Raw genomic sequence first — 18364 nt, forward strand, 5'->3', positions numbered from 1 at the left:
AGTACTAGTTTTGGGTTGACCACTTTCAAGTGGCCTGTAATGACAAAAAGAACCATCCATTTTTCTGTATGAAAATTGGCAGATGTTGTGGTTCTCTCTGCTGTGCTGTCATCCAGGAGCAGCATATTTTCAATTGTGGCTTAAAAACAAGACAAGAAATGCTGAAAAAATTGTCCTGAAATGCCCTCAATTTCAGTCACCAATCTTAACAAAGACAAGTCAAACATAATCAGAATATCAGACTACAAAGTCGCTTCTCGGCGCTCTCATGCTTCCGCCTTCCCCCCTCTTTTCTGCATGGACGTCCTCCCTCCAGCCCGGGTCGCTGGCTGGGTGCCGGTGGGTCTCACCTGCTTCGGGTTGGGATCCTGCCCTGCCCTGGGCTTGGTGGGCCACTGGCTGTCCCGCTGTGTGCTGTGCCGTTTGGGGAGCTGCGGCAGTGTCTGTGGGCTGGGTGGGCGAGCGACGGTGGTGGTGGGCGTGGGGGTGTCACGTCTCCTCATCCCGTCCCTGAAGGCCAGTTGATGGGGTTGCTGATGGCCCGGGAGACCAGCCTGGATCCCGGAGGGATGACAGTGGCCCCTTGCTGGGCTGCAGTAGGAGAGATGGGCTGCGCTGGCTCGCCTCCACCCGATTTGCTGGGGCAGGTCCACGGCCCTGGTGCGGCTCCCACTGGCATTTCCACTCGTTTGCAGTACTATCACATGTCTGATAGGATTCACGCATGACTAGACTAGGTGCAATTAGACACACTCAAGTCGTAAAACTCGGTGTCAGGATTAGCGATCAGATTGCATAGGATAGGATGCCAGCATACTCACACTCGCTGATTTGTGTATATTCCACCCCTCCCAATCGCTTATTTTTCTGACTCCCCGCCCTCTTTTTTCCCTTAGTCATCAGGCTCCCCAAATGGTGTCAACTGGAATTACAACTGGCTAACAATAGCACCAACATATTCATAGTTAGTGTAGGCGTTCAATGTATTTCTTCTTGTTGTTCGTACTTCTCTCTTTCCTTCTTTTATTCTGCCCCCCCATAACACCTTCCTGTTCGCTGCTTTCTAGTAATAAACGAGGCATGTTGCAAGATCACAATGGGAGTACTTTAGGGTCACAAAACGTCCTCTTTTGCCCGGACAAGTCAATTTTTCACATCCTCTCCGTGACGTCAGGCCAGGTTTTATAAATTCATGAAAATGTCCGGTTTTCATGATTTTTCCCGGGACCAATTTGAAAAGAATCCCTCTGGCCGCTGGGGGGCAGCACCTGCCTGCGTTGACATGGCTCCTACAAGTAGGAGGAGAAGGAGTAGTTCTTTTTGTGCATGCGTGCGCAGTTACAGACTGTATACCTACATACAATTCCACGGGTCTGCATTGTATTATTATTTTTTTATCATTATTTCATCGTTTTTTTGTTTGTTTTGTTTTTGTTTTGTTTTTTCTCGTTTTTATTGTTTGATTTTTTTTTTTTTTTAGGAAGAGTAAAGCCTGTTGAGTAACCTGTAACCTGTTGAGTAAAAAAAATATTGCCATTTAGTATATGTTATACACTATATGGATTATTTATTTATTTATTTATTAATAAAACAATTTTTCTATTCAGACGGAGGAGGCACACCTTAGATTTTTTTTTTTGCTGTGCCTGAACTACTGGTGCACGATAATTATTGGTCCGATAATTATCGGTCCGATAATAGGAATTATGACGTCATCCCGATATTTCCAATAACATTTATAATAGGACCAATAGTATGTACTGTTTTGGCTTTACAATTTACACACTTTTATGGGAAATCAGTTGACCAATTGTGGGGCATTGGTCCCACCTGCTGGTCAGAATAATTCACCGTATCTATTTTTTGTTACAGTAGTTTGGTTCAATCACTTACTCATTGCGGTGTCTAGCGGTAGCATTGACAGTCGTGAATGCTTTCTGTTACGTTTCCGCCTCGGAAATATGTGTAAGTATTTTATGTTTACTATAACATATGGATGTGCAATACATGTTTACTTCTGTGGTGAAGGGTCATATGTACAGAACTTCATAAGTTGTTTTATAGAAACCAGCCAATGCTTTAGTATCTCAAGCTAGTGTGCAATGCTATACATGTAATAGTTGTGTATATAAGTGTATTTTGCAGTTTGTTGTATATTGAGTATTGAATATGTGTATTTTTCTGTTGTACTTTCGCAATATTAAGACGAGTCGTGTGTAAAAGCAAGGAAAGACGAAGCCTTGTGGTTAATGGAAGTGCATTCATTCTTAGCTGGCTGTCGGGCAGTGCAGAAGTGTAACGCACTGTTTTGTTCATGTCATTATAAAAAATCTGGTGAGATCAAAGGCAAATCTATGTTGAATCCACTAGTTGTTGTTGTTTTTTTTTAAACCTCCAGGTGTTCAAAAACTCAGGTTATACATTTTAAAAATTGTATATTCATTATCGATATCGGTATCAGCTTTGAGGAGCAGGAAGTTATCGATATCGGTATCGGTTTCAAAAAATGGATATCGTGCACCCCTAGCCTGAACACACCACGGGGATGACGTGATGGTGAGCAAGAGAGCGTCGTTCTATTTCACTTTTGTTTTGATCTTGGCGTCAACAGCAGTGGACACTAGGCAAGTTGATGGAATAAATGATTAGAAACCTGACCAAGCTGGCGATTTCTTTGGCGATGTTACCACGATAAGAATTGTCACCTTAAAAAAATAAAGACTAGCGACCAGAGGAGGCCCGCCGGCCGAGATCGACATTCTACAGCCCTATTGTCGACGTAGTTCATGGATGCACACGCCGTGTTTATATTTAGCTATCATTCACATCTTCATTCCAATGGGAAGAGTTACATTTTCTTTTTTTTTCTCCACCTGCACTTACCTTTTTGGATCCAGTGTTGATTTCTCTCACAAGAAAGTCAGCCGTGCATCCGTCTTCCAGCAAAACAAAGAAACTGCGGCGCTGTCAAAAATCGTCATATTTCGAGCAGGTCGTCGGATGTAGAAACAAATGGCGCGTCAAACTTTACGTCGGATGTCGAAAAGATCGTGTGTCGAAGCGATCGTATGTCGAGGTACCACTGTATTTTTAGTTTTAAACATATCGTATGGCTCTCATGGGATTACATTTTTAAAAATGTGGTGTTCATGCCTCTTTCAGCCAAAAAGGTTCCCGACCCCTGCCCTAGATTATGTCATACTCCCATGTGATACATTAAAACTGTTCGAACTAGAGATGTCCCAATCGGGTCCGATCACGTCATTTTTAAACTATCGGAATCGGCAAAAAAATATCGGACATGCCTTTTTTTTTAATTAATTAATTTATTTTTTTTATTAAATCGTTTTCTAATTGTATTTAACGTTACAGACATAATATGTTACACTCATCCAGAGTCTTTAGTTTAGGCTTAAGGTAGGGTTATCAAATTTATCCCGTTAACGGCGGTAATTATTTTTTTTTACAAATTTATCACGTTAAAATATTTAGCGCAGTTAACGCATGCGCTGGACGACCCACTCAGGCATTGTCGCGTCCAATCTGTAATGCCGCCGTTTTACCTATATATAGAGCTAAAAGGCAGCGTAAAATGAGTAGAGTGAATTTTTGGCAGCCTTTCAATCCCTCTCCCTACAATTAGAAATATCGTGGGAAGCAATGTGGGGAAGAAAGGTAGTACCATAATTTTCGCACTATAAGCCGCCACCCACCAAATTTGGCACGAAAACTGCATTTTTTCATAGATAAGCCGCACTGGACTTTAAGCCGCAGCTGTCCTCAGTGTATTATGGGATATTTCCACCAAAAGATATTAACGGGTAACACTACTTGACAGCGGAATCATATGACTGTCGTAAGACCAAATGAACCACCATGAAGCTTTGAACCAATTGGCTGCAAAGCTTTATTGCTTCAAGACGCTTCATATGGCCATCACTGCTCCCTTGGGTTACATAGTCAACCTCTACTGCCATCTGCTGTCAACACTGTTGTTGTCCAACATGCCTCCTAGCATGCATTGCAGCGCTATAGATGTAAATAACAATCAAAATTCATGTTCTGTGGTAATTATTTTTTCAGTTACTGTTCCGCTTATATCATTAACTGCTAGTTATAGCATTTGGTAACACTTTATTTGACAGTGCTGCCATAAGACTGTCATTAGACAATCATAATTGTGACATGAAACTGTCATGAGCATTAATGAATGTTTATAACAGACGTCATTTAGTGTTATCCGGCAAATTATTTAACTTGAATGGATGTAAAAGATCCAATCTGGACATAAATGGGGTTAGTGACATAATTTGCTGGATGACACTTAATGACACAAGCATTCAGTAATGCCCATGATAGTGTCATGTCATAATTATGACAGTCTTATGACGCCGCTGTCAAATGAAGTGTTACCTGTTAACCCAAATAAATCAACAAATAAGCCGCACTGGACTATAAGCCGCATGATTTAAAATGAAGGAAAAAAGTAGCGGCTTATAGTCCAAAAATTACGGTAATTGATCTTTTTCTTAACACCCTATGTTATTTCCCAACGCAGAGAAGATATATCAATTGGTACCACTACGCACAGTCATGGGTGCACTTCCCATCATGCATTTGGGCACAACAGTTAAATGGCTACAGTATCATTTACTGAAAGCTCAACAAATACACTAGATGGCAATATTTAGTCACACTATACAAAGTCACAAGTCTTTCTATCCGTGGATCCCTCTCACAGAAAGAATGTTAATAATTTAAATGCCATCTTGAGGATTTATTGTCATAATAAGCTAATACAGTACTTATGTACTGTATGTTGTATATATTCGTCCGAGTTTTATTCATTTTTTTCTTAATGCATTGCGAAAATGTATATGATCGGGAAAAATTATCGGGAATGATTGGAATTGAATCGGGAGCAAAAAAAAAGCAATCGGATCGGAAAATATCGGGATCGGCAGATACTCTAAAATGATCGGGATCGGATCGGGAGCAAAAAAACATGATCGGAACAACCCTAGTTCGAACCAATCGGACAATCAGATTTTCATTCTCCGTGTCAAGCAGCTAAACAGGACAGGTTAAAAAAAAATTGATGCACGTATGTGGACGCCAGATCTAGGGTTATTTTTATTTTAATGAATCACCAAAAAGAGTCACTTGCCCTATAAAGGGCGACACCTATTTTTGAAATATTTCCAAGTGCCTACTTTTTATGTGTAGCTATGTGTGTCATCCAGCCATTAACTCCCTCCACCCCCATCAAGTCTCTATTCCCTGACCTCACCACTTCCACTATTGTAAAGACCAAAAAAAGCGGAATAAACCGGAGCATGGAGTTCTCTCTGCAGTGTCCCTCAATTTGCGCGCCTCGCTTCACGCTAGTGGCGTAAACGTAAGCGTGTTGATGACGTCAATGTGGCGATGAGGAGGGAGGGGGAGGGGGCGTGAGAGTTGTGGCTGTGCTGTGCTGCAGCATCACTCGGCAGCTCTCGACCACCGAGCACACATTCACACACTCGCAGTCAGCCTCGTGGACTTTTAAGTTGACTGCAAGCTCGCGCGGAGGGCACACAGAGCCACTTTTCTTGGGGAAAATGCCGTCCATAAACATGAAACTGGAGATGGTCACCATCGTCGCCTGCGAGGTAGACGTCGAGGTGTTCACGTCACACAAAATGCAGGTACGATGTTGCGGGCTGATCGCTGTCATGCGTGCGCGGAATGCAAACCTGACGGCGTTTTATCAATGGGCGCAAGGTTACGCGCGGCGCGCACGTTGCGCATGGAAGACATGTGCGGTTAGTGCCTTCTAATGCGGTCATTGAGCGCTGATTAACGATGCGCCAGTTGGAGGGAATGCGCAACCTGTGCTCGTGGAAAGGGGCCGGTGGGATGACATCAGGGAGGGGGTCACACATGAAGATTGCGGGGTAAACCTTCTTGTATTGCAGGTGCACCCTTGAGAATAGTCACCATCATAATATTAGGAACACCTGCAAAAAGGTCATTCCGATGTGTTTCTTGCTGGTTGTGCTGGCATAGTTTGCTCAGCATGACACTGAGAGGTGTTTCTAATCTTTTGTCCCTCTTGTGTAGTTAGGTAACCAAAGTATAAGACACCGCTCCCGATGTGATGCAGTGCAGTCCCGCGTCATCCAATTCTTCAACATATTTCTAATGTATTTTTCTCGGACAATGTGGGTCGACATTGAACATTATCTTTAACATGTTTCAAAAGAGCTCATATTTGAAAGTGTGCTTTTACTTAATGTTGTGGTCTGCGAGCGACTGCAGACTTGGCTGACACTAATACAATTATTGAGAGGAAGTAAATACATTTGCATACTGTTTTTTTACATTAAGATGATTATATTCTGTGTGCAGCCTGTCTATCTTATACCTCCTGCATTTAAAAACATACATGTTAGTATATTGGAGACTAATTTGTCCATATAAAGTGGGAGTGAATGGTTGGGGGGAGACCAGTCGAGGGTGTGAACCGGGGCGTAGGTTTGGTCTCAATATTGGTAGGGACGATATGACAGTATAACCTGCATGTACACTTTTTTGCTGGGGCTGGACTTTAATAAGACCAAACAGATTGGGTGAACAGGGGTCAGGGATTCATTTCGCACGAATATGAACCGAATCAATTGATAGGTTAAATGAGCAATGCAAAATAAATCTGTATGGACTTATACCAACTCTCATGTGTATGGGTTCAGGTATTACACCATTCGATTCAAACCTTTGTTTTGAAAAACTACTACAGAAACATTTAGAAAACTTCCAAAATAAATGTCTGAATTTTATTAGCAAATTTAAATGGCAATATTTAAATATAACCTAAATTGTATTAACATACACAATAAATCTTTACTATCAAGGAATGCAAAAATTAAACATTTGTTTTAAGACCACTCAACATTTGTCACAATAAATTAAATATAACTGGATAAATGTCTTAGTCATGGTATAATTTTTTTTTTTTTTTTTTTTTTAATGGAGCCTTCCTTCAGCTTTCCCCTCTGTTGGCCGAAAGTGTCATTGCATGTAAATGACTTTCCTACATATGGTTTTAAAATTAAGAGTTTTCAGGTAAAATCGTGTCTATAAAAGTCGTAAAGCATCAAAACAGAACAAAAAAATGAATGAAATGAACAAAAAAAGATTTTTAGAACAGATCATGTGACTAGCACCTTAGACTGTCATTTGCTTTGCTTAGCCAAAACCACCTGAGGACCGAAGAGGCAAGATGGATATACATAAGTTTTTCAAACCTAAGCTTTCAAGAGCGACAACAACAAATGAGCAAGAACCAAGGATTGAAAATGTGGACCATGAAATGCCAGCGAGCGCCGCTAAAATCAATTTGCCCGACTAAATATGCTAATTGTACAACAGAGCCACCACCGGTGTCTTGCCAATGTAGTTACCCCCGTCAAAAACTGTATCCCCTGGCCGTGGGAGCGCACACACACACATTAGTTATGAATTGTGTCGACTTAAACAATTAATTGAAGCCAGAAAAAAAAACACAGTTATATATTTTGGACATCGACATTTATTAAACTGGAGATACTCCATACAGGACTTGAATTACAGTAATAACAGTTATAGGTCATCCTTCAAGTAAAACAGTAAAACATGCGTTTGAGGGGAAAAAATGCACTGGCACATTCAAAGAGTGAAAGTATGAACATCATGAAATAAATTCATTTAAAAATGGTAGGGTCAATTCTATCCTGACAACATATGGAAAGACAATCTAAATGACCTAAACAACTGATCTCATTATATAATGCAAATAAGGTTGCTTAAAAGTAGTTGGGGACAATTTGAGCATCCTTAAAAGTTGCTAGTGGTATGTCCTAGGGCTGGAGCTATCGAATATTTTAGTAATTGAGTAATCGACTGAAAAATCTATCGATGAATCAAGTAGTCGGATAAAACTTTTTTTTTTGTTTAGATAAAGAGCAATTGTAAATATACATGGGGGGAAAAAGACATTTAATCCAATACTGAACCATTTTCAGTCAATCAATGTCTTTATTTTCGATGGACATTGTTGAAAATAGCCAACAATTGCATCTCAGATGTGACTGGGGGGAAAAAATTCACTGCTTTCACTCCAAAAACTTCTAGATTTTATTTTAAAAAAAAAACATATTTCTTGCCTAAAAATGTAATTACGCTTGATAACACACATCACTTGAAAGCTACATGTTTTTCCCACGTGTTTCAATTGAATTTCCATTTGTGTCAAGCTATTTTTAAGTTCTAGTTAAGTTTTTGGTTAGTCTAAACTGTAAGTACTGATAGGATTTTGAGTTTTTGCAGTGTTCCAAATAAATGTATGATACCTGCTGTATTGGAGCACATTAGGGACCAGTGCTACATGGTGTTTTATTCAGCAATGACTACTACTACGGCGGTAATTAATTTTTAAAAAATTAATCACGTTAAAATGTTTAACGCAATTAACGCATGCGCTGCACGACCCACTCACGCATTGTCGCGTTCAATCTATAATGGTGCAGATTTATCTATATATAGAGCTAAAGGGCAGCGTAAAATGAGTAGAGTGAATTTTGGCAGTCTTTGGAGCCTTTTTTTAATTGGCTAAAGCCTTAAAATCCCTCTCTCATCAATTACAAATATCGTGGAAGAGCAATGTGGGGAAGAAAGGTAGTAGTTGATCTTTTTCTTTACACCCTATGTTATTTCCCAACGCAGAGAAGATATATCAATTGGTGCCACTACGCACGGTCATGGTTGCACTTCCCATCATGCATTTGGGCAGAACAGTTAAATGGCTACAGTATCATTACTGAAAGCTCAACAAATACACTAGATGGCAATATTTAGTCACAATGTACAAAGTCACATTTATCCTTTAAGAATTACAAGTCTTTCTATCCGTGGATCCCTCTCACAGAAAGAATGTTAAAAATGTAAATGCCATCTTGAGGATTTATTGTCATAATAAACAAATACAGTACTTATGTACTGTATGTTGAATGTATATATTCGTCCGAGTTGTATTCATGAATCGGGAGCAAAAAAAAAAAGCAATCGGATCAGGAAATATCGGGATCGGCAGATACTCAAACTAAAACGATCGGGATCGGATCGGGAGCAAAAAAACATGATCGGAACAACCCTAGTTTTTACAGATAAATAAAGCCTGTATGTAAGACACTTTAGCCACGCATCGACAGTGGTCATAATCAATAGAAACCTAGCCCTCCGAAGGGCTAACTTTACGTGTGCGAGTGACAGTAACGTTTTATTTATTAGCGCTGAGAAGTCTACTGCTTAAAGATGGCGTCTGTTTACTAACACTGCCCAGACGCGGCCGAGTCTGTCATTTCGCATCTAGTGCTAAATGTATGCGATATCTATGAGACGCATCGGACACTACCTGCTACCACACTAGCATCATGCAGGAGTAGTTTTTAGCAACGTTGGTGTAGTTTGTAGTGGCTGTCGGCCACAGTCAGTTTTTTTTTTTTTTTTTGCTTCTTCCTTTTCACTCGTGACGTCAGCGCGTTGTCCCGCATTAAAAGTAGTCCGGGCAAAACGTGATGCTTAGAGCTGGCAAAATTAAACGATTCCTTGAGATGAATAAAATTACTCGGATCAGTTTTTAAACTCGAGTTGCTCGAGGATTCGTTTCAGTTCTAGTATGTCCCTACCATCCCTATGGCATCTGTTTCTTTAGGAAATCCGTTAATTTCAATCGTTCAGTCTGTTTTACATATTCTGTCTGATTCGTTGGGTGCTTTCACTGACACTATTACTTCTGTTGTCCAGGTCATTTAAGTGCCTCTTGCATTGGGACTTGGGTTTAAGGGGAGAGGGTGTAACATGGGTTCAAATTCACTATTTTTAGCCAGTGTTTGTTTTTCCCACACTCTCTGAATGCACCAAACAATATATTTGTAATTCTTAAGAATTACATATATACAGTATTTGTTTGATAATATTTTATGTGGTACTGATATTTCAACAATGCACAACATAAAAAAATAAGATTTTAAGCAACACTAGGTAACTTTTCAACCTTTATAAAATATTTTCATAATATTTATGACACCTCTTTTATATCTTGAAGGGGTCTGTATCGCTTTCACTGGCACTAATTAACTTTGAGGAGGCTGGCAGGAACCCTGCCACACAAAAAAACTACAAATGTGCTGACTGCTTTATGGCATACATCACTTCCCCCTTAGTCCCCATTAGCCACACTAAGCCACACGGTTGCTAACGGTCATATGCTATTGTTTAGCCACAACTGGATTCATTACCTTATTACTATTCATCCTTCACACAGCTGCTGGAAACAGAAATGTTATTTAATCCATCTGCAGGCGCCCGGGAGATTGATTTTTGATTGATTTATGATTTTATGATACTGCGCGGGTGTGCACTGGTCTTCATGGGAAACGCAGTTTTCCTAAAAACACTACTGCATTTGTCCACCGGTGTCGCTAAAATTGACCAAAACTGAAAAGCTACAAAGTGTTGTTTTAATAATAAATGTTTAACTTGACTCAAAAGTCACAATACATTAAATTATGTACTAAACGACAACAATTAAAAAGCCAATTCGACTGCTTGGTGTAAAGTGGCATTTGTATTTAAAAGTGAAAAGTAGCTTTTCTGCTTGATGGTTTTCCCCAAGTTTTCAGCCATGGTCAGAGTTGAATTACTTTGGTGTTTTCAATGGCTACCGCCCGCCAATCCACACTAGATAGTTTCGACACAGCTTGTCAGAGGTTGACTGCCGTCCTCTTCTAAAGCCTCCTGTTTGGCTGCTCTTATCTGTTAACCTATGCCATTGTGACCTTGAATGAAAAGAAGGATCTGTACACAATTGAAGTCACAGACAGAGAAGGCCTGACTTTCCAACCGGCACAAAGAAACACTGTTAATCCGTTTTCTCCTGTAAGTAGAATGATGGAGTCTACGGCTAGATTAAATGCAGTCAGTCTCACCTTGTTTTTTCTCTATCACTGAACACGATGTATGTCTGTGTGATGCCCTTGATCTCATGAAATGAGAAACGATAAGCAGGCAGGCTTTCAAGCAACAATGAATGGTCTAATGTGGGTGAAGACTGACTTTTCACCTTTGCCAACGTTGCTTGAATTGGCAAATTTTAATTAAGGTGCTTTGGAAGTATCGTAATTTTGCGACTATAAGCCGCTACTTTTTTCCCTCATTTTGAATCCTGCGGCTTATAGTCCAGTGCGGCTTATTTGTTGATTTATTTGGGCTAATGTGTTTATTTTTGTCTTTATTTCACAGCTCCATCATAAGACAGCCATAAGACCGTCATAATTATGACATGACACCAGTGTTGTCAGTAACACGTTACTGTAATCTGATTACTTTCTTTCAGTAACGAGCAATCTAACGCGTTCATTTTTCCAAGCCAGTAATCTGATTAAAGTTTGTTTCCTCAGTGCCTGTGCGTTACTATTTTGTTGTTGCCTCATACTGTATGTAGAATGAAGAATACTGTAGTCATTTACGAAGAGCATTTGAATAGAAAATACTGCTCTTGAGTTGGGAGTGATATCACATCTCATGTTTTCTCATCGGGAAAAAAAAAACGGGTCACGTGTATTACCATGCTGTGTGCGCGCTGTTTGCCACGGCGGTCAACAACATATCCCGGCTACCTATCAGGATGCTAACAGTAAAGGAGCCGGAGAGATACAACAAACGGCTGCATTTGCTCACTGGAGATACAGCCATTACTTCGCATATCCGTTCAGTAAAGATGACAAAAATATCTCCGTGCGTTGCAAACTCTGCACTGGCTCAGAAAGACTGTCGACCGCTAAAAACTCGACATCCAATTCAACAAGGAAGCACTTGGAATTACAGCACAACGCGAAAAAACTCGAAACAAAGCCGACAGGTAACAAGACAGCCAGCACTTCTGCGGTTTGTAACCAGCCTTTATAATATGTGTAATTATGTACATTTTATAGTTAGAGTTTGTAATCATAGGCAGAGTTTTACATTTGTGGGACTGGGGGAAAAGCATGTTGAAGACTCTGAAACAAAAGTCAAAAGTTTGGACACACTTCATAATTTTTGCGTTTTATATATTTTCACTACTATTGTAAATTCTCACTGAAGACATCAAAACTATGAACGAACATGTGGAATGGCAAAAAAAGTGAAATAACTGAAAACAGGTTTTCAAAGTATCCACCTTTGAGGTGTCGCCCAACTTTTGGCCAATACTGTATTTAAATACACATCTTGACACTGTTCCAGTTCAATCAACTGTTCAAGTTGTTGTTGATGGTATTTGAAAGCTTAGGTTTAAAGAAATTCTAAATATCCATCTTGCCTCGTTACCTTGCCTAGTTTTGGCTAAGCTAAGCAAAGGATAGTCTCCAAGGTGCTTGTCACATGATCTGTTCGAAAATTGATTTTGACCCATTATGAAAACTGTACATTGTAGGATTTTTGTTCATTTAATGAATTTTTGTTGTTTGTTTTATTGCTTTACAACTTTTATAGACAACATTTTAACGGCTAGGTCTTTATTTCAAAGGGGAAGTTCAGAATTTTTTACATTAGGCTTAATCTTGGAGTTAGCGGGGGTTCAATTAGTCGTTGGAGTTGATTTAAACAAATTTCGTGCAGTTTGTCAGTTATTTGTTAGTTTTAGGGCAAGTCAATGGTGGTTTAAATCAACTCCATCGACTAATTAAACCCCCGCTAACACAAAGATTAAGTCTTATGTGAAAAACTCAATTACACGCGATGACATTTTTCTGTTATTTTTATGTTGAGGCAGCAAAAGGAGAAACATTTGTAAAAAGTAACTGATAAGTTACTTTTAAAGTAACTTTGATGATAAAGTAATCAGTAAAGTAACTAGATTACTTTTTTGAGGTTTAATCAGTAATTAAATTACTTTTTTAAGTAATCCGTGACAACACCGCATGACACTATCATGGGCATTAATGAATTCTAATGACAGACGTCATTCAGTGTCATCTGGCAAATTATGTCACTAACTCCATTTATTTCGAGCTCGGATCTTTTACATCTATTCAAAAATGAGATAATTTGCATGATGACACAAAATGACATATGTCATAAGTATTCATTAATGCTCATGGCAGTGCCATGTCATAATTATGATGGTTTTATGACAGTCTTGTGGCGTCACTGTCAAATAAAGTGTTACCAAATACCATAACTAGCAATTAATGAAACAACTAGAGCAGGAACTGAAGAAATAATTAGCACAGAACATGAATTTTGATTGTTATTTACGTCTGTAGTGCTGCCATGGATGCTAGGAGGCATGTTGGATGAAAACAGTGTTGACAGCAGGTAGAGCCGTGATGGACAAGTGAAGCTTCTTAAAGCAATTAAGCTTTGCAGCCAAATGGTTGGTTTTATGACGCCACAGAAAAATAAAGCATTGACTTCATAATATATTGACAGGACGCGGGATCGATTAATATGGGGCCTGCGTTGTTGGCGTGGCCGTCAAAGCTGACCGAGTGGAATCACAGACTAAGAGCTTTTTCTGTTGAAAATGAATGTGAATGCTTAAATCCCTGAATTCTTTATGGATATGTAAAACGTGAAACAGTCTCGATTATTGGTTAAAAGCAAAAAACCGTGCAGGTAGTATATATTTTACGTGAATATTGCGAACTATGATACTAGTCAGTAATCAATGTAGCGGTCGCCTTATGAAAACAGAGCTTTTTCCATTGAAAATGTTTGTGAATAAATGCTTAAATCCTTGAATTCTTTATCGATATGGATGTAAAGCAGTCTCTATTCTTGGTTAAAAGCAAAAAAAACAACAACATGCTTTTAGCATTCATTTTATTTAAATATTCTGAACTATGATGCTAGTCAGTAAGCAAATGTAGCGGCCGCCTTATGAAAACAAAGAGCTTTTGCTGTTGAAAATTCTTGTGAATAAATGCTTCAATCCCCGAGGTCTTTGTAGATATGCATGTAAAACAGTTTTGATTCTTGGTTAAAAGCAAAAAACGTGCAGTTAACTTTTTTTTTACGTAAATATAGTGAACTATGACGGCAATCCCGTAGCGGCTAATTTCTCCCATTGATTTTTTTTCATAACATTTCAAAATGCATGCATCGTATGAAAAATATAATAATTACCTTGAATCCTCCAACAAATCAGTCCTGAGACAATCCTTCCTGTTTGTATGCGGTACAGCTTTCGTACTTTTGCAACCTAAATCCGTTGTTGGATCGCTGCATCCGTTTTGAGAATAACTGTGACTGACTTCGACTGACTGAAACTGAGTGTAGGACGCCCCCCTACTTGATTTCATGTCGCAGTGTATGTGTAAATATCCCATAATACAGTGAGGACAGCTGAGGTTTATAGTCCAACCCTAACCCATCTATGAACAAATGCTGCTTTTCTGTCAGATTTAGTGGATGGCGGCTTATAGTCAGGTGTGCCTTATAGTCTGAAAATTACGGTATTTCTTCTCCACCAAATAAGGTCAGATTCCTCCTTTTAGGCATTACTCGCTTCTCTTATTGGTCACAAGAATGTCAAGGTTTTATAGCATTCACACCAAAACCGAACTGCTCCAGAGTTTGCAACCCCTACACAAGTTTGAATACTATGTTGCGCTAAAACAAACACAATTTTTGATGGCAGCGGATTAAAGTATGCTAGTGTAAAAGCACCTTCTGTTGGAGTGAAAACATAAAGCTCTTGGCTAAGTCCTCGCTGTTTTCATGAATAATGAGCCAAACAGAGAGGCTGCACTCAGAACAAGTAGGTCGGCTCATCAAGACAGAATGGACTTACTGGTGCGAGGCTTTTTATTCCATTTTTCTTTGTTTCCACACTGGGTAAAAACAAAGGGCAAATCATCGCCGTCAGGGTTAATGAGCTTGTTATTTCGACTCGACAGCGCACGTTGTCATGTTTGTTTGTGACTAGGCCATCATTACCTGGAAAATCGACCGGCGTCAGCATAGTGCAGGGACACGTGGTGAAGGTCAAATCATGAAGGGGTAAATGTTAACACACGGACCACTTGGTGAGGAAGATAATAAGATAATTCTTTGTTTGCATTATACTGATATTTTTTTGCAATTAGTTGACAAATTGGCTCAGGTATTAATTATGTTATATTAACTAGGGTTGTTCCGATCATGTTTTTTTGCTCCCGATCCGATCCCGATCGTTTTAGTTTGAGTATCTGCCGATTCCGATATTTCCCGATCCGATTGCTTTTTTTTTTTTTTTTGCTCCCGATTCACTTCCAATCATTCCCGATAATTTTTCCCGATCATATACATTTTGGCAATGCATTAAGAAAAAAAAGAATAAAACTCGGACGAATATATACATTCAACATACAGTACATAAGTACTGTATTTGTTTATTATGACAATAAATCCTCAAGATGGCATTTATTATTATTAACATTCTTTCTGTGAGAGGGATCCACGGATAGAAAGACTTGTGACTTTGTATATTGTGACTAAATATTGCCATCTAGTGTATTTGTTGAGCTTTCAGTAAATGATACTGTGGCCATCCCAAATGCATGATGGGAAGTGGAACCATGACTGTATGTCGTGCTACCAATTGATATATCTTCTCTGCGTTGGGAAATAACTTAAGGTGTTAAGACAAAGATCATTTGCTACCTTGCTTCCTCACATTGCTTCCCATAATATTTCTATTCATAGGGAGAGGGAATGCAAGGCTTTAGCCAATTAAAAAAGGCTCCAAAGGCTGCCAAAATTCACTCTACTCATTTTGCGCTGCCTTTCATCTCTCTATATAGGTAAAACGGCGTCATTACAGATTGAGCGCGACAATGAGTGAGAGGGTCCTGCAGCGCATACATTAATTGCGTTAAATATTTTAACGTGACACATTTTATAATAAATTAATTGCCGCCGTTATCGGGATATTTTTGATAACCCTACATTAAAGCCTAAACTAAAGACTCTGGATGAGTGTAACATATTATGTCTGTAATGTTAAATACAATTACAAAACGATTTAATTAAAAAAATATATATATATATATATATATATTAGGGCTGTCAAACGATTAAAATTTTTAATCGAGTTAATTACAGCTTAAAAATTAATTAATCGTAATTAATCGCAATTCAAACCATCTATAAAATATGCCATATTTTTCTGTAAATTATATATATATTCTGTAAAATAAATTGTTGGAATGGAAAGATAAGACACAAGATGGATATATATACATTCAACATACGGTACATAAGGACTGTAGTGGGCATTTCACTCTACTGTCATTTAAATCTGTCTATGCTGTCCTTACTCCAAAGCATCTACTTTTTCCAAAGCTAGACAGCTAGTGAAAGACGCCTTAATAATTAGACTTCTTCCTTTTTCATCTGATTTATTAATAAAATGGGCTCAAACCATTGTCCTCTTTAGACCGTCGTAAAACTACAAAAAAAAGTACACAAGCATTGCATTAGCAACAACGTTAGCTTAGCACGCTATACAGGTTCAATAAACATAAAAGCGTCTCATACAAAAAATATAACATTTCGCTTACTAACATAATATGTACATTCTTTACAACAACCATACTTACGGACAAATCTTGTCCAAGGATCATATAAGCACAACATTATCAGCCCGAGACGTCGTACAGCCATAATGAACTGGCAAGAAAACAATAAACCATGTCGCAAAGTGACCACAAGAGTTCGCTGTTGGACAGCACAAAAAGCCTTGCTGTAAAACTTACCAAAAGGCAGAATACTTTCTGAGCGGGACATGTGCGTTAATTGCGTCAAATATTTTAACGTGATTAATTTAGAAAATTAATTACCGCGCGCTAATGCGATAATTTTGACAGCCCTAACATATATATATATATATATATATATATATATATATATATATTAAAAAGAGGCATGGCCGATATTTTTTTACCGATTCCGATAATTTGAAATTACGTGATCCCGATCGATCGGGACATCTCTAATTGTAAGCACTTATTCTTTTCACCAAATACTTTTTTTTTTTTTTTTTACCTGTGCATGAGTAGATTTTTGGAATAACTACTGTAACTTGATTAATATTATTTTGAAGTAACACTACTCTTACTTGAATAAAATCTTAAGCTGCTCTACCCATCTCTGTTGGTTTGGCCCTCTTTGGACTTGAAGATTTGCCCTTTCCTTCTTTATTGGACTGCCTTCTCTATTATTCCTCCTTTTCCCTTTCTTGAAGTCATTAAATCACACGCCAAATGGTTGTTACTCTTGTAAAGTGCCTTCCTGCTATCAGACCGTCACTGAAATGTTTTCTTTTCAATTAAGCAACATCCAACACAACAATCTGACTTTATGACCTGCTGGCAATCCGTTGGGTAGTTTAAATCAAAATGATTCCCATAGAGAAAGTGTTGCAAACTGTTACACCGAAGAAATCAAGGGTGTTAATCCTGGAAGAAGTTTCCAGCACTCTGTGTCACTTTTCACTTCTAATCTCCCTTTGTACATCAGCGCATCAAATGCGGCGCGACTTTGTCGAAGCAATAAGCAATTTGATGACTAACGCGCTATTTATGGTCAGTCAGGACGTCTGACATGTTTTGGCTCTGGCTGCCACGCCGCCTTTTGTGATCCGCTCAAACATGTTGTCAGCCTTCTCATTTGTAACCATGTCAAAAACCAAGCGTCAAGCTATGCGTCATTTCATTGTGATGTTATGACCATTTAGCAACTGTTCCCCAGCGAGTCACTTTATGTGTAAATGGAATAAAAAGGCTTGATTGTTATTGTATAAGTGTGGACCGTAATATTTGAGGGGGAGCAATTGATTAAGCTGAGAATTAAGAATTTAAAAAAAAAAAAAAAAAAGATAAAGAACATTAAAATAGAACGTCAGAATGGCTTCGTGTTTTTAGAGCGTTTTTTTTCTTTTCCAAAACCTCAAAAGGCTTTTTTTTTTTTTTTTTTTAATTAAAACACTCTTTAAGAACCTTGGAGTTATGGTGTCAATCACCAATTTTATGATACCATATCGATTCTTTGAATAATTATGCGATATTTACCGATATTATAGTCTGGCATTATTTTAGTGCTGCAACGATTAATCGATTAACTCGAGTAATTCAATTAGAAAAAAGATTCAAATTAAATTTTGCTGCTTCGAGTATTCATTTAATTAGAGTGGCATTGTAATGCTTTGTTTTGAAAGTGTTTGCATTTAGTTTTATTGTTTTGGGTGGATCCACAGCTGAATCCAGCTGCTCCCTGTTCAGTCCAACATAAGGTTTTATGTTTTTTTTTTAATGCATTCGTA

General features: G+C 38.6%; 1 protein-coding gene across 2 annotated transcripts in view; it reads left to right on the forward strand.

The window, feature by feature from the left end:
• Window positions 1-18364, forward strand: part of rcan3 (regulator of calcineurin 3) — a 119355-nt gene that overhangs the window by 38007 nt on the left and 62984 nt on the right. Inside the window, exon 1 of one of the 2 annotated variants that reach the window (XM_057858851.1) lies at window positions 5463-5687. The exons of the other annotated variant lie outside the window; for it this stretch is intronic. Within the exon in view, the coding sequence (XP_057714834.1) occupies window positions 5601-5687 (87 nt within the window). The 5' untranslated portion in view covers window positions 5463-5600. Of the gene's footprint in view, window positions 1-5462; window positions 5688-18364 lie in introns of those variants that run through there. 2 annotated transcript variants of the gene reach the window in all.

Source organism: Corythoichthys intestinalis, chromosome 15, assembly GCF_030265065.1.
Source record: "Corythoichthys intestinalis isolate RoL2023-P3 chromosome 15, ASM3026506v1, whole genome shotgun sequence".
Taxonomy (NCBI): Eukaryota; Metazoa; Chordata; class Actinopteri; order Syngnathiformes; family Syngnathidae; genus Corythoichthys; species Corythoichthys intestinalis.